This window comes from Electrona antarctica, assembly GCF_951216825.1.
Source record: "Electrona antarctica genome assembly, chromosome: 10".
Taxonomy (NCBI): domain Eukaryota; kingdom Metazoa; phylum Chordata; class Actinopteri; order Myctophiformes; family Myctophidae; genus Electrona; species Electrona antarctica.
Window position 1 is genome coordinate 49,018,169 of NC_136791.1, and position 27,692 is coordinate 49,045,860.

General features: G+C 41.6%; 1 protein-coding gene across 1 annotated transcript; it reads right to left on the reverse strand.

Annotated features, from left to right (window-relative positions):
• Positions 1-1,285: 1,285 nt before the first annotated feature.
• Positions 1,286-9,826, reverse strand: LOC306931457 (G-protein coupled receptor 26-like; the record flags this gene model as incomplete). Its single annotated transcript, XM_079512859.1, has 3 exons — positions 1,286-5,338; positions 6,937-7,050; positions 9,135-9,826. The coding sequence occupies 3 exons, from the start codon at positions 9,824-9,826 to the stop codon at positions 4,936-4,938; spliced, it is 1,209 nt and encodes a 402-aa protein (XP_079368985.1). The 3' UTR covers positions 1,286-4,935.
• Positions 9,827-27,692: the final 17,866 nt, after the last annotated feature.

A 27,692-nucleotide genomic window follows, 5' to 3' on the forward strand; every position in this document is an offset into this window, starting at 1 on the left:
CCAAATCCCTCACATTTGTGTGTAAATTACATCCTGCATTCTACATTCATTAAAACTGAACTCTGTTATTGCCCTGAGTATAATGATCATTATAACAATGTGAAAGAAGAATTTAAAAAGAAGGAAAAACTTTATATTTTATGGACAAGCACAATGTTGGAATTTTTCACGTGGTGTCATTAAAATTAGTTAATGTTGATATGGCCCACTGACGATCTAGAAAATACAAACATGGCACTTCATTTAAAAAAGGTTGCAGACCCCTGCTCTATAGGACCCAAGCTTACAAAAAAATACATTATGAATTACATTCAATCCCTGAATATTTTTTGGAATTTTGTGAATTATTGGTGTGTTAATTCATAAACTCAGATCCCCGGACGTCCATATTTGGGGAAATCCACACCTGTGTGAACTGAGCGGTGCAGGCTGCTCAACAACACCGCTAGCTGGCTACAGTTATAGGTCAGTGAGGTCACACAGCTGTTGGTACTCCAAAAAGACAGACAGACAGACATACAGATACACACGCGGCCAGTCATTGGAGCGGTTAGGCATCACTCAAAAATCTGACAGATCCATCTTGATCACATCATGACTATATATGTACTGATTTGCGTGATGTTTGGACAGAATCTGTAGGAGTAATATCAATATTGCAGCTGTTCGTACTCCAAACAGACAGGCAGACATACACCGCTCAGAAACGGATGTCATCAATAGATTTATTTTTGGCATTTTAGTCCAGATAGGTACTGTGATCAGAGAAAGGAAAACAGAGGGATAACATGCAGTAAAGGATCTCAGGAGATCGATTGGAACCAGAGTCAGCTGCAGAAACTTCTTCTTCTCTTACACTACGTACAGTCTGATCCACTGGGGAACCCCCTAAATTAATTCTAGGACTAGAGGGTGTGTGCGTGCATAAAGTCAGTGGCAAATCGAGTGGCAAAGTGACAGGTAAAGTGAGTTTAACATTGTTTAATGTCGTTTAAGGCAATTAAATATGACTTTTCTGTTCAGATGTATGGGCTGTCAAGGCCAGAAAGTAGTTTTTAGCCACTCAGTAGGCGTTCCCGCATAACTTCCTGGTTTGATGATGTCACACGCATACCCTCTATATGTTCCTCCAACTTTCTCTTTTACAGTGTAATTGAGCCTCGCCTTCAATTAGAGAATCGTTCAATATTTAGCGTTTCAATTTAAACAACAAGATTCCGACGGTGACGAACAGAAGCATTATGAATAAGCATGTTAATAATGAGGAAAACAAAACACAAAATGCTCAGCATTTATTTCAATAAGGTCACAAACGTATTTAGCCAAAAAACAAACACTATCTTGTTAAAAAATAAATATAGACTCTATGCCACTGAAAGGCTTAACACTCACACAGGAAAAGTACAGAAAACACACTGACTTGCCAACATCATCAACACGTATAATTTCTTACAACTTTAGAAGTCACACTGTCAATTTGTGTGAGGAGAACATTTTATTTATATAAGTCACTGGACAGCTGCCATCACATTCAAATAGTAAAATCACCCTGTTTTGCCTTGTCTAACAATACAGCAAAGTGCTAAAACAGAAAATAACTTTTCCAATAATACAGCTAACTGCGTATCAGGCCTCATAATAAGGACCATACCGGTCAATACATGTCATTAGGGCTGTGAATCTTTGGGTGTCCCACGATTCGATTCGATTCCGATTCTTGGGGTCATGATTCGATTCAAAATCCAAAAACGATTTTTTTTAAATTCAAAGGCATTTTTTTTTCCAGATTCAAAACGATTTTCTATTCAAAATGATTCTCGATTCAATACATAGGATTTCATCACAATCTACTCCAGTCTTGAACTGAAGTGACTACAGTAACTTGAAAATGACTGAAGACATGATGTTTACTGTGATTAGGGTGAGCTTACATTTCATATCACAAACACCATGTAGTGAAAACTCCTGTAACTGTAACCAGAAAAATAAATCGTTTTGGAAATTATGAATCGATTTTGAATCGTTCATAACGGAATCGCGATTCTAATTCGAATCGATCCATGTCATCGTCTATTCCAGTGGTTCTCAAAGTGGGTGTATATTTGGAATTGATCAATATCACTTCAGTTTTTCCACTTAAATCCTCTATTCTTAGTAAGACGGACCACCAAACCTCCTGGCCAAAAATAGCCGTGATGCGTTGTGAGCTTGTAGATCTGCTAGATCTGTAAAGGTTATTCATAGGGGTGACCCGACCCGTCTAAACAGTTTGAGAACCACTGGTCTATTCACAACTTTGGCAATTATATTGTACATAAACATATACCATGTCCCGTTAATTTCAAGAGAAAATGCATTTCAAATGCAGAATCTAAAAAATGAAGCGTTACTTTGAGATTTTGCGTTCGTTTACATTTTCTCCATACTAGTCATTAAAACAGTACCAAACTTACTTTAATTAGTCATGGACGTTTGAATTATGTTTGTACAATACATCAATCTTTTCACAAGGAACTATATTCAGCTAGACTTTCAAATGAATCAAATCAATCACTCAATGATATTTAATGTGTCGGATTACCCATCTCTAGAAAGTGTTGGTCTCTGCAAGCTGATTGTCATACTGTACTGAAATTAATGGAATCCGATGGCTTTCTCAAATGCTAATATGCTTCGGGTTTGGCAGTAATGTCAAGTATACCGTGAGTGGTAATGAATGGGCTAAACATGAAGAACACCTTCATGGTCCTTTACCCCATTCTGGGCGGGAACCCCTTTTGGTGTTAGCATTATGTTATGCTTTAGCTATTGAAAAATAGCAGATCTACAAGCTCATAGCGCGACACTCGGTGGCGCGCTATGAGGTCTGCTATTTTTGAAAAATCGAAGAACGACAAAGGATGTAGCAGACATTTTTAGAATCTGATCTCAGGTCAAAATGGGTTAAACACAGTTCTGTATAGCACTGACTCGCTTAAACACTGTTCTGTATAGCACTGTGTAGAATCAAGTGAGAATCTGATTTGTGTGCAATCTGAAAAGTGCCCTGAAACACACAGTCACACACTGTGTTTTCATTGAAACACACACTGTGCTTCCATTGAAACACACACTGGGTGAGTTCGGAAATGCGCACCGGGAATGTGGTCAGTTTGTTGAGTGTGGTGGGCGGTGACGTCACAGTGTGCCTTATTTACGAACGACCACAGCTGTGACGCATTCACACTGCCGACACCGGATAACCCCAGCTTCAGGGTAGGGTCGCTCAGTGCGGGCACTCGGCACACCTGGTGCGCAGCGCACTGGATTTTCGAACGACAACGCACCGAGTGCACTGAATAAACGAACGACAAGAGAGCACACCAGTGCGTTCAGGGCACATTTCCGACCGCACCCACTGTGTTTTCATTGAAACACACACTGTGTCTTCATTGAAACACACAGTGTTTTCATTGCATCAGTTACTTCATAGTCTGAAAGGCACTTTAGGGTTTCAGGCCTTTGCAGCTATACGTTGGAATCTCAATCCCACCAATATGTTGCTGATCTGCATACAAGAATTATTATCGTAATCAAATTCAATTCCCCATTCACATATCGTTTGGAATACTTATATCTGGCTAATAAATACAGGCTGTTGAGGTAAGATTTATTGAATTCTAAAGTAAATAAGCAATAGCTATTCAATCCATCTGACAGAATGTGTTACTTATAACGATACTGTCAACAAACTAGCTCCTGGAATTGTCTCCTTAATTAAAACATCATGTGGACTAAAATGACACAGATTCACCAATTTTGCAATACTGGCAAATGTCAGTCATTGAGAAAGACATTGTATTGTGCTTGTGTTGACATTTGCCATTCCAAAACCCATTATATTCAGCTACAAAAATTGTCCATGCCCATGCTTTATCCAACAAGTGCAGTACACAGTAAAAATCCTCACTCCAAATGGAAACTCCTTCTCCATTTCTTTACAGTCTCTGAGTTATTTTATTTTTTTTACTGGTCAACATACTTTAATCCTGTAAATGCAAGATTACAATGATGGGATCTTACTATAGAATATGTCCTGACCTTCATAAATATACTGTTAGTGGTCAACTGTAACTGGGGTGGAATATTGGCAGGGTTAGGGTATACTGTAAAGTCAGGAATGTTCAATTAACTCAGTGTAGAAATTACTTATGGGTCCATTTTAACCCATTTTGGTGTTTTAAGCAATATGTTATACTTTAGCTATTGAAAAATAGCAGATCTACAAGCTCATAGCGCGCCACCGAGTGGCGCGCTATGAACTTGTAGGTCTGCTATTTTTTAAGAATCGTGAAAATGTGGCCCAAATCTTTGAATATTCTTTAGCTATTGAATAGTCGATTAGCTATTTTTCAATGGCTAAAGTATAACATAATGCTTAAAACACCAAAAGGGGTTCCCGCCCAAAATGGGTTAAAGGAGTAGTTCCCCAAAAACATTACGTATTTTCTATCAATTACACACGCCATGAAGCTTGAATTCATGTTTTTGTTGGCTTCTTCGTTGACTCCGTCGGTCATACAATTATTGGCTTAGGAATGAGACAAAAGGCCTGGGCCATGGCTCAGCGGTCCAGGCACCTTGGCTGGTAATCCAGTCTGGCAGTGTGCCACGGGTTCGACTCCCGATCCCGACGGCCTTTACTGCATGTCTTCCCCCCCATCTCTCGCCCCATTTCCTGTCAGCCTACTGTCTGTCCCTCCATAAAATATATAAAATAAAAGGCGAAAGCCACAAAAAAAAACATTTAAAAAAATAATGCGACAAAAACAAATAATGTCTCCATGAATTCAAGGCTTCATGGCGTGTGTATTTGGTAGGAGAAGGAAATAATAAATGTTTTGGGGGAAACTACTCTAACTGAATCTTTACTGTGTACTGTACCTTAGTGTCTCTTCACTGGACGGGTGACTCGTTGGAAGGTGGGTGATCAGTGATAGTGTGGGTGGTGATATTTGGGTTGGTGATAGCTGGTTTGGTAGGGTCGGTTGTAGTTGGGATGGTGGTAGCGGCGTTGGTGGTAGTTGGGATGGTAATAGTTGCGTTGGTGATGGTTGCGTTGGTGGTAGCGGCGGGGTTGGTGTCTCTCTTTGCCGTACCGTTCTCCAGCCTACGAGAGGCAGAGTGCAACGGGCTCCTCTTCAGCACCTTGTTAGCGAGCTGGCTACAGGTGGCCCTGTATTGGTGACGAAGGAGTGAGTAGACAAACGGGTCGCTCGCTGCCTTGCTGTAGGCCAAGCATTTCGTCAGCACACCCCAGTGAGGGCTTATGGTCCCAGAAAAGAAGAGTTCGACAATCCTGCCCCCACACAAAAGATAGAAAGAAGATACAGTACATCATACGTCATGCTGGATCATTTCACTTGTAGGTAGAATGGAAACCAAAGCAAAAGGAAACCCCAAAGTCTTGATGTTGAAAATAACAATAGTTTACATCACTGAAATGTCACAGCCCTGTTTAGGGGAGCATTATTCATGATAGTTCCTACTGTATACCTTTTGCATTACAACTAAAGTACATCCAGGCACTTGAGGACACTGTTCTGTAACACTGTAGAACTATATGCTTGCTCTTGAGCGAATTATGAACCCCTGGCTCTGATGAAAACACAAACTCTCATAATCTGACATTTTAATATCTGTAATCTAATCTACCAAATTTTGACAGGTTTACACCTCTAATTGCATGGGGGATACTGATATGAGTCACCATTATCACCTCTGACTCACCCACCCTCCCACTGTCTCTCTCTGTCTCTCTTTCTTAATTTGCCAAGGCTCACCATCAGGCAGAGGAAATGTACATGAACTAACAACGTCTCTCGTTACGAAGAGGATGCAATCAAACCTCCTATGACTATGATGAGATGTGACAGGTAATAAATATAGCATCATTGGTACTGAGCAATGGCCTCGATAATATCCATGAAGAATTACTGATGAGGGCTATAGAGCACCGAAGTCCTGACGTCACTGTCAGTAGAGGGCGTCAATCCACAGGTCTTATTTGCATTGTAATCTCCATAGGGGGATTTTAGATTGCCTCATATAAGAACTGTGTTTGAAAAATAAACCGATCACCCCGGCCTTTTCACTCATATGGATATGAAGCATCGACTGAAGGTGGAAATGTACAAATATACCCAAAGAGTAACAAAATAAGCGTAAGAGTCAAACAACCCAGAGACCACATTTCTGGGTAGGCGGGTGGCTGCATTTGCCCGTCGCACAACAGAAACTGAATGTCAATTACGTTTGACAGCTGGGCGTGACGTATATTAGCAGCGACATTGCCTTCATATGTAGTTTCAAGGCTTTTGCGGCCACATTAATTCCATTTTCTCCAGAAACTGGCTGTATCAAATATGAATGGACATCATTAACGACGCACAGCGACTCCCCTGACAGAAAGGCCGGGGTGGTCGGTTTATTTTTCAAACACAGTTCTTATATGAAGCGACTTAAAATCGCCCTATGGAGATTTCACTGCAAATAAAAAAATCACACCCGTGTGAACTGAGTGTATTAAGGTATTATATAGCCTGATCAGCTGTGGTCTGACGTAATGTCTGACGTAATGAAATCACACCCGTGTGAACGAACAAACACGTGGACACGTAAACTAACAAAGCCAGTTGTTGGAGTGGTTTACACCACTCAAAAATACATGAACCTGTGTATTGGCGCCCTCTACTGAAAGTGACGTCAGACTTCGGTGCTCTATTCTATACCTCTTGAACGAAATCTTCTGATTGTCCATTTGTACCACAAACTAAAATGCTGGATAATGCACATAATCTCTTGACAAATCAAGGGACAAAGTACAACTTAAATGTTCGCACGCACGCATGCACGCACACACGCACGCACGTCTGTGCAGACGTCTGCTCACCTCACCTTGTGATCACATATGGGGTGAAGCACACCACAAAAGTGCCAATGAATGTGCTGATCTTCTTTGTGGCTCGCTGTCTCCTCCGCCTCTGTTGATCCAGGCATTTCTGCCGGACACTGCAGCCAAACGACACGTGCACCATTATCTACCCAGAGGTTACGGGCAGGGGTACAGCCAGGGTGTACAGCCAGGGGTACAGCCAGGGGTACAGCCAGGGGTACAGCCAGGGGTACAGCCAGGGGTACAGCCAGGGTGTACAGCCAGGGTGTACAACCAGGGGTACAGCCAGGGGGTACAGCCAGGGGTACAGCCAGGGGTACAGCCAGGGTGTACAGCCAGGGTGTACAGCCAGGGTGTACAGCCAGGGGTACAGCCAGGGGGTACAGCCAGGGGTACAGCCAGGGTGTACAGCCAGGGTGTACAACCAGGGGTACAGCCAGGGGGTACAGCCAGGGTGTACAGCCAGGGTGTACAGCCAGGGGTACAGCCAGGGTGTCATTCAGATGAAGGTGAAGATGAGGGGGTGACAGATGGGAAACACTGGCAGTGCCCTGGATGCTATCAGTTGTGAGGTGCAAATCTGAAAGGGCACCGATCCTTTGACATCATGCTGATTGATTGTCCAAAAGTACATTGACACCACAATCACAACATTGGCAGATGGATAACTTAACCCATTTAGGCCTGACGTCGAAATAAAAAAAACGTTCGCTCTGAAAGAATATATATTCTAAGATTTGTGCCGCATTTTTACGATTTTTCAAAAAATAGCAGATCTACAAGCTCATAGCGCGCCACTCGGTGGCGCGCTATGAGCTTGTAGATCTGCTATTTTTCAATAGCTAAAGTATAACATAATGCTTAGTTAAAACACCAAAAGGGGTTCCCGCCCAAAATGGGATGTCTAAAATATGCACTCGTATAAATCGCAGGGTGAGTTGCTGTTCCTTGATGACACACTTGATAATGATGTGTGTGATCAGTGATGTGTGACTCTCACAAGCTTGACAGAATTTTACACCTCAGTATCATGTGAGAGATCATAATGTGGAAAGATGGAATGTTCCATAATGAATCATCTATGGCTATTTTCATAATGTGCTTTTTTGGGGGTAAATCTCTGGAATTAATTTAGACCATAAAATGATGCTACAATAAGGTAATCAAAATTGAAATGATGGTAAAAGCATCAGTTATCAGAACCCAAACATAAATGTTTAAATGTGTATAAATTCAGATTGCTTTATATGCTCACCCACCCAGGAGTCTGAAACATAACTTTTACATAACATAACATTCTATAATAGATATGAACAAAGATAAGCATTACTAGTTTTGCTGAAGTTACACAGCATAGAAATGTTTACACTGAACCAATTATTCGATGAATAAAATTACATTAGATTAATTCTCGATTCTGAAATTATTGTTTAATTTAATTCCAATAGTGGCACATTGTTTCCAGAGCCAACTTATCTCACATAGACGTTTGTATGTCTCAAGTAGGCTATTAACTATACTGTACATTTATCAAGAAAGATATAGTATTCCCTTTGCTCTTCAAAAGGCAGAAATACAACAAAAAAGACCACACTGCAACTGGACCAAAAAGTCCAAGCTTAACATGTTGCAATGTCGCTCAAAATTATATATTTTTTGTATACATCCTCTCTTCATAATGTAAATAATATCCCAAGCGGCACACTTTACTACTTATTTCGATGGAAATAAGCGAATTAGCATAACACCCCATAGCCCCATTCAATTCAATGCAATTCATTGAGGGCTTATGGTAGGGGAAATAGCCAATAATGAGTTTTTGCACAAAAAACACCTGGACCTCTTTGGTGGGGACGTAACAACTACAAATAAAGGTAAGAAAGGTAAGAAAGCCTTCTAGCATGGAATTCTCCTTTAAGCAACAAATTAACACATGCTTTACAAAGTTGGACCAAACTCGGTGCACGGAAATTATAAACAGCTTTAGTGAAAAGCGCTATGTGCGACCTCTAAGTTTACAGTCGATGAATTTGAATACACAGGACCCCATTGGAAACAACAAGTATAGTGCTTTCTTGGGTTTAATCATATCATCCTTTTGTATAGAACTGTACTGCAAACTGTTAAAAGTATTCAAGCAATCATGTCAGATAGGCTACACGTGTGAACTGTGAATGCATCATGCCATGATGAAAGCTACCTGGGATGAATGTCCACGAGGAGCACCAGCGTCTGCATGGTGATCACGTCGATGCGTCTGCAGTGAAACCTCGCCACTTGCAGCACCTTGAGGTACGTTACGCACAACACCACCAAGGTGAGGAGGAACGTGAGGGAGTGCAACGCCACCGTGAAGACGACATACTGCGTCCTGGTGGCGCTGCTGCTCGCCCTGGCGCTGCAGAGCGTGCACGACGCGTAAAGGTGATGGTACCCGACCCAGGAGGCGCAGGTGGCCGCCGCCGAGAAGCACAGCGAGTGCATCCACGTGTAGCCCAGCGCCAGCACCGCGTCTCGGTGGCGTATCCTGGAGTGGTAGCTCAGCGGGAACACCACGGCCACCCACCGGTCGATGCTCAGCGCCGCCATGCTGAGCATGGAGTTCGTGGTGAGGAAGGTGTCGAGGAAACCCACCATTTGGCACAAGCCGCCGCCGCCGGCTCCTCCGGGGTGGTCCGTGGTTATTATCCCGGCCAGAGTCAGCGGCATGTTGGACACGCTCAGCAACAGGTTGCAAAACGTCAAGTTGAGAATGAAAAGGCCCGGCACTTGTCTCCGGATCTGCGGGTTGTAGAGGAAGCAGATCAGCACCACGACGTTGGACAGCAGCGACACCGCGATGATCCCCGCCACCAACACGGAGGCAGCTATGTCCGCCGCTGCGTGGAGCATGGTGCCCCGGTCGTCCTGGTGGCGTCCCCGCGCCGTCCCGCTCAGATATCCACACTAGGATCGATCGCTATATCCACAGCCTCGCTGTGAAGTGGCATCGCAAACACTCCAAGCTACAACATAAAGATCCAATGCATTGTCGCGCCTCCCAAGTTACAACTGATGGCACGGCGTCCCCAAAACAGCGCCCATGAGTTGGCTGCTGCAGTCCAGTGTGCTCATTAATCGTTAAATGCAATTTTGACATCAAGCTTGCCTCGAAATAAGTTAAGGCAGGATGTGAAGTTATGCATTGGATTCTCGAGCAACCCTGGAATCGGCCATGGTCGCAAAGCGTTGCGCAATTGCGCATTGAAGTGTGATGGGCAGCTTTGCAAACGCACACAGTCACAGACGTGCGTGTCCCACGCTCTGGGTCTCTCTCTCTCCGGTTGTGCTTATATCGCTCGAGCATCAGTGCATGCGACACACTCATGCACACGTATTTGACACACACGATGGAGACAAAAATAGAGTATTGGATAAAAATAGATACAGGCGCGATTGCGTGGTTGCAGGTGCTAGACTGATGTCAGACGTCACGCTGAATAACAATAGCATTTTATTTTAGTTTATAGCGGCCTATACACTTGGGAATATAGGCACACTAGGCTACACACTACAAGTTATCTAAACAGTTATTTATTTTTAGATTTGAAAATGAATATCCTACTACTGTATTTTATTTATTTTTTTACATTTCACAATGTCTTTGAATGGTGAGAAATGCCAAAATATACAGTAGCTAGCAATTGCCATATATAGCTACATTTTTAGAGAGGCAAATGTTTCACCCATTTGTAACATTGTGTTACTAACAATAATGTTGGTCCAAAGCCATGAGCAGTAATGCTTAAAATCGTTCAGTGTCTCACACAGAGAGAGAGAGAGAGCTTTTCTCATTTAGGGCTACTGATGCTTGACTTGTTCCCATCCAAATTACTATGGTCCAGTGCACTGAACAGAACCATCTCCCCCAGCACACACAAAACACTGTGTACAACCTCCTTTAGCCAGTGGTGGAAAAGTAAGTATAGGCTACGTTTACTCAAGTACTGTTCTTAGATACAAGTTTGAGGTATACCTTTACTTTACTGGATTTATTTCCAAATTTCAATACTTTTATACACCACTATGTACTCCCACTACATCTCAGAGGTAAATACTCCTGTACTTTTACTCCGCTACAATGATTTGAATACTGTCTTGTACTTTGTAGATTAGAATTATCATTACAAAACATATATCAATGTCTTCAGCCATATTTAAACTTTGGCCATTTGAAAATAGCCGATCTACAACCACCGGCATTGTGAGCTTGTAGTTTGGCTATTTTCAAAAGACTTTAACCCATTTTGGGCGGGAACCCCTTTTGGTGTTTTAAGCATTCTGTTATACTTTAGCTATTGAAAAATAGGAGATCTACAAGCTCATAGCGCGCCACCGAGTGGCGCGCTATGAGCTTGTAGATCTGCTATTTTTGAAAAACCTTGAAAATGTGGCACAAATCTTCGAATATATATTTCAGAGCGAACATTCTTAACTAAAATATTGGCTTCTGGGGGGGTCCCTGGAACTACATATTTTGAGATGGGGGTCCGTGGCCCAATAGAGATAATTCTAGGGGGCCTTGACATGAAAAAGGTTGAGCACCACTATAGAAACATGGGTTTTTCAGAAAAATGTTAGGATTTAGAAGCCTTTCTTTTATCGACCTCAGTCCAAAATGGCTTAATAATACATTTTATACGATACCTTGTACTGCAAGTAGTTTTTATTGCAGTACAAGGTATCTCTAGTCTGGTATGCCCACCATGGCCTGTGACTTGCTGAGTGTGAATTAATTATAGAGAACCATGCTTCTCTCATTCAAGAGCAGCTTGGACTTGGTCACATCTTTCCTTCCGTGTGGCATCCCTGACTGCATGAGTAATCATCACACCTGTCTGAGATCTGGGCTAAGTCCTTATAGTCCATTAACCAGACCTACTTTTCACTTGCAGACGGCACATTCAGCTGTGTGAATTAGCACTGCGATATTACTCTGCGGAGTTGAAAATTCTAATTTTGCCCTCTTTTCAGCTGTCAGAATGAGAACTAGAAAATTGTTGACTGAAAGCTTTTTTTAGTGCATTGGCATTTTCACCCATGGTTAAAATGCTGAGTGTTAATTTAACTCACAAAGAGTGTAAATGTACCCAAATGGTTACATCTGCACACTCGTTATTTCACTGTGTGTGCACACAACACAGTTGACAATCTTAACCCATTTCTAAAAATGTCTTCTACATCCTGACAGTTTTCTGAAAAAGCTATGTTTCTATGTCAGTGGTTCTTCGATTTTTCAAAAATAGCAGACCTACAAGCTCATAGCGCGCCACTCGGTGGCGCGCTATGAGCTTGTAGATCTGCTATTTTTCAATAGCTAAAGCATAACATAATGCTAACACCAAAAGGGGTTCCCACCCAAAATGGGTTAAGAATAAGCTTTTTGAAAGTCAATTTAGTCTACTTTTCCATGACCGTCACACTCATGGCACACTTAACAAACACAAACGGTGTTCTCCTCACCCTGATTTATTATTAACAACAACACCTACCTACTTGTAAAATACATTTTCGACATGTCCCCCAGTCCCACACTGCTGAATAGAAGAACAACGTGCAACGAAAATGCATAATTTCATTTTGCAGGTGTGATTTTATTTCCCTCTACACCAAACGTCTTTGCCAAATATAGCGCAGTGCGAGGCGTTGTGAGCTTAAGTTCTCAGAATAGAGATGCTGGGGTTCAAGTGGTTTAAATTTAAACTCTTAACCCATTCAGGCCTGACGTCGAATTTAAAAAAAAAAGTTTTCTAAATCATGACAATTTTCGGAAAGATTTGAGGCACATTTTAACGATTTTTCAAAAATAGCAGACCTACAAGTTCATAGCGCGCCACTCGGTGGCGCGCTATGAGCTTGTAGATCTGCTATTTTTCAATAGCTAAATTATAACATAATGTTTAAAACACCAAAAGGGGTTCCCGCCCAAAATGGGTTAATGGTTAATGTGGTTAAACGCTAACGTGACATGGATGTGTTCCAGGTCTCAATGGATTAAGCCCCAATCCCCCGCCGGCGGGGGCAGCGGCTGTCCACCTCATGAACCGCTCTCAGCGGGTAAATGGGGCTGGTCAAGGTCTCAGGTTCCAACTCCGAGATTTTACCTCCTGGACCCCCCTGGGGTTCAAGTGGTTAATGTTAAAAAAATAAAAAAAAGTCCTACCACACAAAGATTTGGCGGCTCCCCTGCAGTAACTCCGAGGACCTCAGGACCTCCTAGGGCTTCTGGACCCCCTGTTGAAGACCCCTGATCTAAACTTCATCACTGTTACATGTTACATTAATTTCATAGAGGAAATCTTGAAAAAACAAGAGGGTGGCCGCACACGCCAATAGCCAGAGTGCCAATATTTTATTAGGACAGCAGGTAAGACAAAAATGAATCCAATGTTTCGGCGGTTAAGCCTTCATCAGGGAATACAGAGCACATCATGGTTCACACTTAAGTATGGTGCCAGAGAGTCATGCAACCAATCAGAAGGGGTTAGGGGGGAACGGGTTAAGTAAGACCTGTCCCTGTGATATGAGAGGTCGGGATCATGGTCATGTGGTGTCTCAAGTTCAATTACAGGAGTTTATCTAAAAAATGACTATAAGGGGCTCTGGAATATAAATTCCTTGTAATACAATTGTGAAATTACAATAATTAATTAATTTCATACACAAAATAATTGCTTTTCATGTCCAAGTAGCTACTGTGAGTTGACAAAACTTGAGCAAGAGACAAAACATGCACTGTGGAATCAACCTTTCCTTCCCAATTTTTCAGTAATACAGTACGATTCCCATATACGGCTATAGCCTATATATTTTACACTTCAACATTTCCTCCTAGGTTTGACCAACCCTGTGATTACAGAATTGACTCGCTTATCACTGTCACAGACCACCATACATGCGAGCGTCTGTTTAAAATTTCAATTAGCATGCTCAGTGAGAGAAATCACAGTTGGTGTGGAAAAGTTGAAACTCATCTGGAGAAAATACGTTTAAATCAGATTAGGCCCAGGGCCAAAATTAAAGGCATCGATATGATCTATGTATGGTAATTTATTGGAAGAGATCTCTCCACTGCCCAGTACCACAATCTCTTTGCTATGGGGTGGGGGGGGGGGGGGGGGGGGGGGTTGGTGAGTTATAGGGCCAAGTGGGTGTGGAGGGTTTTTAATTAATTCCACACAGGATTAATCTATCTTTCTTTGGGAATATTCATTCATTCATTGACTTTCTTTTTCTTTCTTTACTACTACAACTTTGCAGTTTTTATGGTGTGTCATCTTCCATCTATATCAGTGGACAAAACCTTGGATATAAACATTAAAGTTAAGAAAAGAAACATAGTATATGCTGCTGCTGATTGTCAATGGCAGCTTGCCCTCAAAGAAAATAGAAAAATGACTTTGTAGAGAGTTGCGTTTTAATCATTCATGCATTTCTAGGTAGTGTGCTGAGGCTTACATCCTTTCAAAAAATAGCTACACACACACATGCAAAGGGCCTAGCTCATAATATCAAAGTTTATACATTTTGTTCCATCAACTGAAGCTATAAATAGATCAATCTGCAATCTGATTCCAGTTCACTGCCAACATTTGTTCAATATAGTTATTTCGTGCTATATCGTACATGATAAACCTAGTCCTTAGTAAAAACTATTTGGATTTTTTGTTTTGTTTTTGTCTTCCATGTCCCTGCTCAGTCATAGGCACATGTTTCTTTTCATAAACGATCAGGCACCATCGTCCTTACAGCTTCAAGTACTGCCACTCACATTGGATTTCTCATCTCCTATAACCCATTTAGGCCCGACGTCGAAATTTATAAAAATGTCTTCTAAATCCTGACAGTTTTCTGTCAGGATTTGCGACACATTTTCACGATTTTTCAAAAATAGCAGACCTACAAGCTCGTAGCGCGCCACTCGGTGGCGCGCTATGAGCTTGTAGATCTGCTATTTTTCAATAGCTAAATTATAACATCATGTTTAAAACACCAAAAGGGGTTCCCGCCCAAAATGGGATAATTGTCCATGTGGAAGGAGCCTACAGTATAACTACCACGAAATGCCAACTCTTTCTCTGCGGTGTCACCTTTGGAGTAATAATGATCCTTTATGTAAGATGGCATTTAAGAATGATGCACTGGTTATATCTTTGGACTGCATCTCGTCCCATCTGATAGCTGAATCCCTTTCCTTAACCCATTTTGGGCGGGAACCCCTTTTGGTGTTAGCATTATGTTATGCTTTAGCTATTGAAAAATAGAAGATCTACAAGCTCATAGCGCGCCACCGAGTGGCGCGCTACGAGCTTGTAGGTCTGCTATTTTTGAAAAATGTGGCGCAAATCTTTGAATATGTATTCTTTCGTTTTTAACTCAAATCTTTGCTTCTGAGGGGTTCCCAGAATAACATATTTTCAGATGGGGGGGTTCGGCGGCCAATTCAATCACATCATGTTTGGGGGTCCTTGACATGAAATATTGAGCACCACTGATACAGAAACATAGGAATTTCAGGAAACTGTCAGAATTTAGAAGACATTTTTTTAACTTCGAAAGTCAGGCCTAAAAGGGTTAAGGCATTCTCCCAGAGACGGTATGAAAGTCATCCAACGCAGCCTATGATCACTTCACAGGAGGAAGGGTGGTGAGACTTGAGCATGACTCACCATCCTAAGGCCATCGTGTTCAGTGAAGATAGGATTCTGAACTAAAAGATATTAAATCTAACCTCGAGGCCAGCCTGGATAGAGAGTATTTCTTTTACACTCACCACTCTATATTTTATGGGGAACATCTACTTCAGTAAAGCTGTGTTTTGTAATGTCTCTGTTGTGTTGCATTATGCAGAGCCCTGTTACAATGCTACGCAAGGTCGATCATGCTTAAAATGCAAAAAGCATTCCCCAAATTCAGAAATAATAACATTTCAAAACACATAGTCGCATACAATTGTCATTGTGTGTGTGTGTGTGTGTGTGTGTGTGTGTGTGTGTGTGTGTGTGTGTGTGTGTGTGTGTGTGTGTGTGTGTGTGTGGTGTTGCTGGCTAGGAATCAAATCATGCTTAAAATGCAAAAAGCATTCTCCAAATTCAGAAATAATAACATTTCTAGGAATCAAATCATGCTTAAAATGTAAAAAGCATTCTCCAAATTCAGAAATAATAACATTTCAAAACACATAGTCGCATACAATTATCATTGTGTGTGTGTGTGTGTGTGTGTGTGTGTGTGTGTGTGTGTGTGTGTGTGTGTGTGTGTGTGTGTGTGTGTGTGTGTGTGTGTGTAGTGTAGTGTAGTGTTGTGTGTGTAGTGTAGTGTTGCTGGCTAGGAATCAAACCGGGGAACGTAAGTAAATGCAACAACGGACATGTGCTTACTGACCTTGTAGGCCACTGCTCCCTGTGCATGTTAACATGTTCATGTACACTACTACTGTACACTCACAGTGTATTGCCTTTCATCACCATACAGTATCCAGCCTTCTACTTGCCGTGGTGGGACAGGGGAGTGATAAAAAGTGTGTTTGTACTGCAGTGATCCCCACGGGAAGATTACTTCTCTGCACTAGACACATCCTATTTGGAGCAGTGCTGTGCAATCCCCGGGAGGAGCGCACAAGGAGCAATTAGGGGATCCAGTTTCTTGCTCAGAGACACCTCGACGCGAAGCCTGAAGAAGCCGGGGACCAAACCACTAATGTTCCGATTCCCAGATGGCTGCTCTCTATCACCTGAGCACTGCCGTCCCAACAGGAGAGAGAGGATGATAATAAGCTGGTATACAGCTCAAATCAAATGCAGATACGGCTATACACGTTTGGCAACCGTGTATACAGTGTTGTTTTTGTCGACTAAAACTAAGACGAAAAATGTTCGTCGACTACCTTTTTTTCACTGACAAAAACTAAATGAAAACTAAGCTATGATGACTAAAACGAAGACTAAATGTATTGACAATTTCGTCAACAGCTAAAAAGTAAAAACTAGACTAAAATTCTAGGAAGGGACTAGTGGACAAGATATCCAGTATAAGTCATTTTACACTTGGTTGTATGCTGAAAATACAAGCTCACAAGCTTGTATTTTTATTTTTGTGAGCTTGTAGATCGACTATTTTCAGCAAGTGTAAAAACTGTCATTATGACGGCATCAAGGCACACCAAAATACATTTTAGTCGACTAAATGAACTGTAGATTTAGTCGACTAAAATCTTATGATATTTAGTCGACTAAAACTAGACTAAACACTAAAACATTCCAGGTGACTAAAATGTGACTGAAACTAAATGAAAACTATTGAAGAGACTACGACTAAAACTAAAATCAAAATGTGCTGCCAAAAACAACACTGCGTGTATAGCATTGGATGCTACAGATGTTGTGGTAGAATTCATGGCTGAGGATGCACTGGATTATTTAGTTCAGTTGTTGAGTACCCTATAACATCATAACCAAGCCATTAGTGGTGTTCATATAGGAAGAAAATGAAGAAGAATTTAGGATGATTAATCTAAATGCTTTATGGTTGCGCCTGCTTCACTCTGGTAACCAATACCCACTGCCATCGCTTTATTTGGTGGCTGGCAATGTTCAGCACCATGGACAGAGGCATTCAAACAGAAATGGATATTGTCACCCAGTTTGCTGAAATGACACTGGCAAAAGTTTTATCAAAATTAATCAGACAGACAGGCAGATTATTTCACTGTGTGCGCACAACACAGTTGATGCCACCACGCTCAGACAATCTTAAGAACAGTACATTTAGTCTACTTTTCCGTGACTGTCAAAGTTCTCCTCACGCTAGATTTAGTTTTACTCTGAAGATCCTATAAAACCACCTATGAATGAAAATAGAGATTTGCATTATCAGAAGGCTAAGTTGAGCCTACGGTGAGTGGTTAGGGTCAAGCTATGTTGTCAATAAATATATACTGTAAGTCAGTGTGGAGTGTCCTCCTCACTAGTATAGTTATGAAAACATGCGAGTGTAAATAATGTATCTCTGTGCATTTGCACATACTGTACTTATGCCTGTGGCCGAATGAACGCACGCCTGGTTGATGCAGCCCCAACTCGGCGTATGCACAATTTCAGAGGCTGTCTCTCCACATTAGCCTTTATTTGTTTGTGTTAGCCCATTTTGACCTGAGAAATGGGCAAACATTTGAGTTAAAAACGTTCACTCTGAAAGAATATATATTCAAAGATTTGCACCACATTTTCACGATTTTTCAAAAATAGCAGACCTACAAGTTCATAGCGCGGCACTCGGTGCCGCGCTATGAGCTTGTAGATCTGCTATTTTTCAATAGCTAAAGCATAACATGATGCTAACACCAAAAGGGGTTCCCGCCCAGAATGTGTTAAGAGTAAGACATATCGCTTCTGTATGCATGGCCAGTCTACTGCTCTGGTACTGTATGTCTTCTACTTCCATTGGCTGGTTGATCATTATTTGTTCGCATGTTATTAGTGTGGTTGCCCTAAAGGGCAACCAGACTATTGTAATTGTAACACTTTATTAGTGTGGTTGCCCTAAAGGGCAACCAGACTATTGTAATTGTAACACTTTATTTTTTATACTGGAGTAACCCTTTTTTTGAAACGCTACTCCTCCCACAGTTTTAACTGTACGCACTTGACCCATATGTCAAATTGACCGGAAAAATCGGAAATGGTGTGCTTGCTCATTGCTAAGAGAAATATTGTATAGTTTAATTGATATGAATTTATTAGTGAATTAAATTTCCCCATTGACATGAATGGGAAAATGCGAAAAATCACGTTCAAGTATTTTTTCCTCGGAGACCGTAAGGGCTATAGTTACAAAACTTGGAGGGATAATTCGTAATACTTACTAAAATTAATGAACTTATAATTATATCGGTCGGCCTCATGGTGGCGCTATAACAGCCCACTTTACGTTTTGGCTTATAACTCTTGAACCGTAGGTCATAAATTCAAAATTCCTTTTTCCCTGTATTCCTTGGGCCATGACGCATCTCCCCATATAGGCCACGCCCATTTGCGTCAGGATAGATTTTCCGCCATTTTGAATTTTCTTCAAAACACACTTTTATTTTCTGATTCTACAGATTTTGTCTGAATCTCACAGAAATCGGTACACATGATCTCTGGACCTATCGGACCGCGTTTACATTTTTTGATTTTTTTTGTCCGTATTGTTCGGCCTTAATCGTCGTCCGAAGTTAGTGGGAGGGGCCTATTTTACAAAAAATGCCTAAAATCACGAACGGAATGTCCAATCCATCCCAAATTTGAATCAGATGTTGCGGGTGGTTTAATCAACCAAAAGCCAAAAGCGATTCCATTTTCATCCATAGGGGGCGCCGCAAATGCGAAAAATTTAACCGCTTGTTGCAGAAAATCACACCCGTATGAAGTTAGTGGCGCAACTCCGTGTGGGGGTCCCCAGGGGGGCCCCAGAAGTCCCAGACCCACAGGAACGCGGCCAGGGTGCCAGCCCGGTTCCGGCGAGCCAGCCCGCGTCCGAAACGGTCGAGAAATGACAGAGTTACAGTGTGGGGGTCCCCCAGGGGGTCCCTCTACTGTACTGTACCTTCACTGTACTGTAACACCTCAAATCATCATATATAGGCTACAGTTAATTGTGAAAACCAACCAAACGCTATTTTTCGTGCTCGGACAGACCCAGCCTGCCAGCCAGGGACAGACCCATGGACACACAAAGCTAGATAGGAGTGGTTGCACCACTCAAAAGTTATTTTCACAGGGGTGAGATGACATTGTAATTTGCAAGCGAAATTATTGGGAGGGGCCTATGCAAATTCTATGACCTATTATTATTATTATTATTATTATTATTATTATTATTATTATTAATTGCCCAGACCATTTGGACTAATACATATATCTACCTGCCTACTGTGTTATTCATTTTGTATTATTATTATTATTATTATTATTATTATTATTATTATTATTATTATTATTTCCCAGACCACTAATAAATGAATCTACCTGGCTGCCTACTGTGTTATACAAATGAAAACGTTATCAACGTGGCTATGATTCAGGATCTGCTTTTATTTTTTTATATGAACGTCATATAAAAGCATATAGCCTAAGTATGTGGTTGAAAATTGAGCAAGTTATGTTTATTTAGAATTGTAATCAGTAATCAGAATCAGTAAGATGGCCGCCACGTAGCGACGTCGCTCTCCATTGGCCAGCAGCGCGGGTGAGTCATGAGCTCATGCGTGAGCTGCTTTCTCATTGGCCGAATTTCCATGTAGAGTCTTTCAAACCCTCACTCTCCAGGCTAACTGTGAGACGCAGACGTGTTGTTTTCTGACTGAGAGAGATTGACAAACCGTCCCACAACTGCATTTTTTTGGATTTTCATCTTATCTACTCCGTATAGTATTGTTTTGGTGTTTCTTGTGTACTTTTGTCTTTTATTTTTATCGTATATACTCCGTATATTGTTTGTTGTGCTTTTGTTTTTTTGGTGTGTGTGCTTTCCCCGTTCACAGGACAAGATTTGAAGGTATGATAAACTCCTTTCTTAATCATCAGTTAAAAGAGTTTCATTGGTATGAAATTAATGTAACAATGAATGCTAACTACACAGCACCACGTGTGAAATATGCCACAACAACACAACACCATTTCAGCGACTCGGCTGTTTCTTCTTAAAACATCATTGTAATTGAACACTGTTTCTGCGTTTTATTACCCCCCCATGTTGCATGAACAACGCAACCGGCTGTTTCTTCTTAAACCTCATTTAAGAGCAACATCACACACACGCGCAACCAACACCATTTCAGCGTGCTGAACGACACACGGGTGTTTCGTCTTACAACATTATGCAATTAAACACAGCTTCTGCTTATTATCCTCCCACACACACGAACAACAACGTTTATACTCCGCAGCACGACGGTGTCGCCAGAGTGTAGAGTAGGAGAGTAGCGACACGCTTTGATCTGCCGCACAGCGTGTGCATATGGGCTATAGTTCCAAACATTACTCCTATGGCTGGAACTATCCCATTGAGATAGAATGAGCACTTCCGCATTCCATCGTTACAATGGGAGTCCATGCTAGTGTGGCCACTCTTACCATATTACTCTCGGCACCCGCTTTGCGGCGAGATCAAAGCGTGTCGCTACTCTCCTACTCTACACTCTGGCGACACCGTCGTGCTGCGGAGTATAAACGTTGTTGTTCGTGTGTGTGGGAGGATAATAAGCAGAAGCTGTGTTTAATTGCATAATGTTGTAAGACGAAACACCCGTGTGTCGTTCAGCTATTTTAGGCGTGCGTTAATAGCAGACCCCAACTCGCGTGTTGTGAGCTTATGGATCTGCTATGCTTTTCAAAAGGTTTTACTGATGGATGTATCCATATAATCTAATAAGGGTCTTCAATGTTTTTTCATGTCAAGGACCCCTTAGGGCCCATTCATACTCCTATTTTACCGCTGTAGTGCCGAAATTATTTCGGCTCAGAAATGTTCAGTAGCACCGAAGAGCCGACTTTAGGACGGTACCCCCCCCCCCCCCCCCCCCCCCATATAGGAGTATGAATCGCGCCAATATGTTGAGAGAGTCTCAGACATCACGCAGGGTGAGGGACCCCCACTGGCCACTACATGGGCTATTATATTATAAAACTGTTCCTGATTAAACTGGACATTCTTCTTTGACGGCACTAGTGTAAAACATAATGTAAATGTTTTGTGTTTATTTGTTTCATGTTTTCTATTCACATGTTGAATTTATGTTAGTATTAATGAATGATATTTAATCTCTTAAACCCTCAATACTAAATTGACTGTTGGAAAATAAAAGGAAAATAAAAAGGGTTCCTATCGCACCATATTTGGCAGCCCCAACTTTGAGGACCCTATCGGTCCCGGACCCTCTGTTGTAGACCAGTGATGCAAATAGCCAGCATCCTGCTGCTACATCATTAAGGCTCATACATAGTCTGGATTTTCGGTGGTGAGGTGACCACCGAACTACAACATGACGTGAAGAGCAAACCACCGCTCCAGCCCTTCTCTCTGTTTTTACTCGCCACCGCTCAATGTTATTTCAGCTCCGGTGTTCAGCTCACCACCGGAGCGGTGGTCACCTCACCACCGAAAATCCAGACTATGAATGAGCCTTTAGACTCACTAAATTGAGAGGACGCAATCATGTCGCCCTCCGGGGTCCTGGTATGCATGCTGTACTGTACTGCTGTGGTTCTCAAACCTTTTCATGCACAGACCGCACATTTGAAAAGATATGCCAGGGCAGGGACCCCCATATGAGAATATTTTATGGCTCTAGCAGTGATTCTCATTTAATGGCATTTCTATCTCTGGGACACATCTATATTGTAAAACCAATGTTGATGTACAAAACTGACCCATTAGGGTCCATGTGGTTCCATTTGTACATTCTGAGTTAGACAAGGATCCGTTTGGTTCCTGTCTTATCATTTAGCTGTGGACTCCCTGGAACTCCCTCAAGGACCCCTGGGAGTCCCCGGACCCCACTTTGACACCCACTGCAGTGCTGTACACTGTCCATGTGCACCAAAAACAGCCGATCTACAATATCAGGCACCAAATCTATGCACCACACTGTGAATCTCGTGCTGCCATATGTTGTACGCTTGTAGATTGGCTATTTTTGGCTATTCTAGAATGTGAATGCTGAAACTGTCAAATACCAAATATATATATTTTTCATGAACAATTCACAGCTGCTGACAGCCATTCCACTTCTACGCAGACATCTGGAGACGCTGGTCCCGTAGACGCTCTACATTATACTGAGGTTTGTGTGATATTGATTAAACATTTCGGCTATTTTTCCTGACATGTACACCACGCATGGATGAAAGTCAACTCCATATTGACCCGGATGGGGTCAAAATGAGATCTACAAGCTCGCGACCTTGCAGATCTGCAAATTGGATGCCCCAATTTTTCAACAGCAACCTGTTATAGTGCCACCTAGCCCCTTTTAGCACCCTCGGTTAGCTTTTCTGAATTTTAGACGTCGCTACCCTAGGGTCCCTGACAGCTTATTCCACCCTCCATAGGATGCAGATGTACATACACTGTTCACTGAGAGCGGTGGCGCCGCTTGAGTGTTGGTGAGATGTTTCAAAGATGCATAAAACAGCTATAGGAGACCGCCGCAACATGTAAGAAATGGCATTAACCGCCGATGCCGTTAAGTATTTTTTATCTTTTTTTTTTTAAAGTTTTGGCTTCTCTGAAATCCTCTCTTCCTCACTTCCCATGTCCCGCCTCCCACGACACAACAGCATTATAAACATCCTGTATGTCCTGTATGTCAGAGGCAGTAACTAGGACGTGCAGCTAGCCAGTCGGCGCTCGGGAGGCGGTACAATGGGAAGTCAATAAGTAAGTCAAGGAAGAGAGAGGAGAGAGAAGTTCAGCGAAGCAAAACTTAAAAAAAAGATTAAAAATACTTAACAGCATCGGCGGTTAATACCATTTCATACACATTGCGGCAGTTTCCTATAGCTGTTATGCATCTTTGAAACATCTCACCAACACTCAAGCGGTGCCGCCGCTCTCCGTGAACAGAGCGTATGTACATCTGCATCCTATGGAGGGTGGAATAAGCTGTCAGGGACCCTAGGGTACCGCATCCAAACTTCAGAAAAGGTAACCGAGGGTCCCGAAAGGGGCTAGAGTGCATGCACTAGGAAGAGGAAGAAGTGCCATTTTCAACATCGCTCATGGTCCTGCTATAACTGGCCCATTCAAGTTTTACCTAGAACTGCACCGATCTGTGTAAAACTTTGTATGCACACTCTGTAGAGGCCAAGGAAAACAAAACATTGAAATGCATTTATTACTCCTTCAGATTTTACCCAAATCTCACGCATATCGGTACACATTATCTCTATAGTCATGTGATCAAGACGGGTCTTTTCAGGAGTGGCCTGTTTTGTACAAAATGCTGCAAATCATTATCGCAGCGTTAGATTGCAGTGAAACTGCACGCATATTCCCACTAGGCTGAGGAAGAAATGCTACTTGACATTTTTGTAAAAAACAATCTTATCCTGGTGGAGACCTGTGCCCCGAGGGGCGCTTTTTGTAGTTTACAACTGAATTACTTATAGACGTGGTAAACCTCCATATCCAGAAAATCTTCACCAACAATGGCCAATCTACAAGATCACGCAGCGACACTTTCTAAGCTTTAACATTTTTTTATTTACAGCTGGTGACCTCCAGTTCCACTGCTCGACAGACGTCCTGGTCCAGTGGATAAGTTACCAGTCTACTGTACTCGCACAGGTTTGTCACTTTTAATATTTCTCTTGACGTGCACAACACAATGCTGTAATGTTGGCATATGAGCACTGTTTTGCTATCAAGCCATTGTCAGTTAATGCGGTGTCGTCACTTTAGCAAGACGGTCTAATGATTCTGTACCTACTAGCTTCCATGTGGATGTTGAACGTCACATGTCAGTCTATGATTCAAGTCAACTATATTTGGGCAATGTTCCAGGCCAATCTAATTTGTCAGTTTTAATGATCCCAACCTGATCTTTTTGCTAAAGAGCTGGACCCCATCTGAAAATATGTTGTTCCAGAGACTCTCCAGAAGCAAATATTTGAGTTAAAAACGTTTGCTCTGAAAGATATATTCAAAGATGGCAGATCTACAAGCTCGTAGCGTGGGACTTGGTGCCGCACTATGAGCTTGTAGATGTGCTATTTTCCAACAGCTAACGTATAACAATGCTTAAAACACAAGCTTGTAGATCTGCTATGAGGTGTCATCACTTCACAAGACGGGGTCTAATGATGCTGTAGCTTCCATGTAGTCCGGCAGCAGACAGGCTTCTTTTGTTTAAAGTGGGAGATTTGGTATAGTAAGCAGCCATCGCCACTTGCCCAAATGTGCTGACCTCATCACATTTGTCATGACGTCTATGGCTGTTTTTAGCCCAAGGAGTGTATTTTGTGCAAATCTAATGCTTGGAATGGATTCAGAATCATGAAAACCCCCTAGTTTGACATGTCACATGCTACTTAAAACCTCTTAAGCCCAAATCCCCCGCCGGCGGGGGCAGCGGCTGTCTACCTCATGAACAGCTCTCAGCGGGTAAATGGGTCTGGTCAAGGTCTCATCTGAAAATATGTTGTTCCAGAGACCCCCAGAAGCAAATATTTGAGTTAAAAATGTTCGCTCTGAAAGAATATATTTTCATTTTTCAAAAATAGCAGATCTACAAGCTTGTAGCGTGAACGTGGTGCCGCGCTGCGAGCTTGTAGATCTGCTATTTTTCAACAGCTAAAGTATAACATAATGCTTAAAACACCAAAAGAGGTTCCCACTTCCCATCCTGAATGGGTTAATGATCCCAACCTGATGTTCTGTTTGCTAAAGAGCTGGACATTCACAGAGACCACTGTTACTGAACGAACACTCTGTATCAATGGTTACTAATATCATTTGAGCTGTTTTTACCAGCAGCTTTGCAAAAGCGGCTGGTTAATATGTCTAGGTGTAAAACTTGCAACCGGGAGACTAACACCGCTAGTCTTGCTGCGGAGTGGGTTGCCAAGTCCGCATATTTCAAAAGCGCACAAAAATTACCTTTCAACACACTACTTACACACACAACAAATCACTCACAATTCACGGACCTGGCAACACTGCATCTAGTCTCTCCATTGGCTCCAACACACACGCACGCACGCCTGGAAGCCACCGCCCACTCCACAAAGTGTGATCTCGCCTACTAGCTCCACTAGAGAAACAGCGGGCTGGAGGACGAGGACTTGGCACATCACGACTTTGCTTATTCCTTCTAAATGTCTTTATATAAAATATAGCTAACTCATCAAATCTCTTAGTTACATCAATATTGTTCTTCGCCAATAGTTTGTTTGTGCCAACAATTATACAGTTCGCATTGGCCATTTAGACTGCCAGCCACATTCCCAGGCATTTCCCATGATCACGGTGGTTTGACCCAGAGCCATCTAATAGAAGAGTTACAATATTGAGGGGGCAGAAACCGAGCGCTCGAGCACTGTTCATGCAGCCTGAACTTAACAGTTTCGCTTGACAAACAGCAGTTACTTTTGAAAGCTTGATGCTACACAGACCATGCTAATGGATGCTAAAGCTAATGTTGATAGCCTGACTGTGTGTACGCACGTGTGTGTGTTGAGTTTATGCTTTCAGCATATTTTCCCTCTTCTATGGATAAACCAAGCATTCTCCCATGTTAAGACTATTTAAAACTTGAAAATCACTAAAGCAGTGGTTCTGCACCTGTGGTCTGGGGACCACCAGTGGTCCTTGAAGGGGTTCCAGGTAATCCCCAGCTAAATGATGGAGAGTTAGTAACCAAATTAACCTTTAACTCTTGAGAGTGTAACATTAAACCATCTGGGTCCATTTGGTTCAATTTCACTCTCAACAGTTGAATAATTGTTGAAAACATCTGCATTACTTACGTTATTTACTAGAAGTCTACACAATTTGAGAATGTAGAAAACATGTTATTTTGAGCAACATTGCCCTGTTAAATCTCCTAATGGTACCAACATCAATACAGTTCTTTAGTTTGGGTCTGGAAGGCTAAATGTCATCAAATGGTGGTCTGTGGCTCAAATGCAGAATAAATAATGGACCTTGATATGAAAAATCTTGACAACCACTGACTTAATAGAGAGGGAGAGACGAAGAGCGTTCTGACTACGTTCAAGACTGTTGCATCCCCACTCAAAATGTGCTGGTGTCAACTCTCTTCCATTCTCTGGTTTACTTAACATTTACACAATCTTCAGTAAACATGCTTATATATTGCTTCACTCCAATTGTACTTTTCCACTGTTATCTTAAAGACGAGAGAATGTCACATTAGACAAAATGGTGGTTGTTGCAGCCATAATGGCATGAAGGATAGATGTATATCGATTATCAAAACAAGCACCATACATACAAATACAGATGTTAATTTGATGACACACCAAAAATGCACATTATATATATATATATATATATATATATATATATATATATATATATATATATATATATATATATATATATATATATATATAGCACTCATTCTTGAGATGAGGGACAAAAGTGGAAAAAACATGTCCCACACATAAGAGCCTTTATGTTAAAAATAAATTAATTCATACAAATAAAAGCACTTGCAAAGTTAAATGTAATACAGTTGTGTATTCTTATGCCATTAATTTCATTATATATTTTTTCATATGCCATCTGAATTAGTTAAAAGCAGGCACTGTACCCAAAAAGGCCTGTATTTAGCCTGTCCCCAGCAAGTTGTCACAATTTCAAACTGCCAAAAAAGTGTCTAATACTGTCACAATCACATAAATATACATACTAAATGAAAGTAGATTGTCAACAACATAGCAAACAATATACACAGTTAATTTATATTTTAAATTAAATATCTCATATCAAATGTGTGTCTCCGTCAACTCAGTCAGGTTTTTTAAAAGTCTTAAATTAATCAAAAAATATTGTCGACAGATTTAGCCTGAATACTCCTTTTCCAAGTCCTGTTTATATTTGTTGCAACAGTGGAGCACCTGGTCTGACAAGCATTCAATTGTTTGATATTTTAAACAAACAATGTTTATCAATGTGGTCACAGCTTTTTACATGTCAACTCCGTCAGGACATT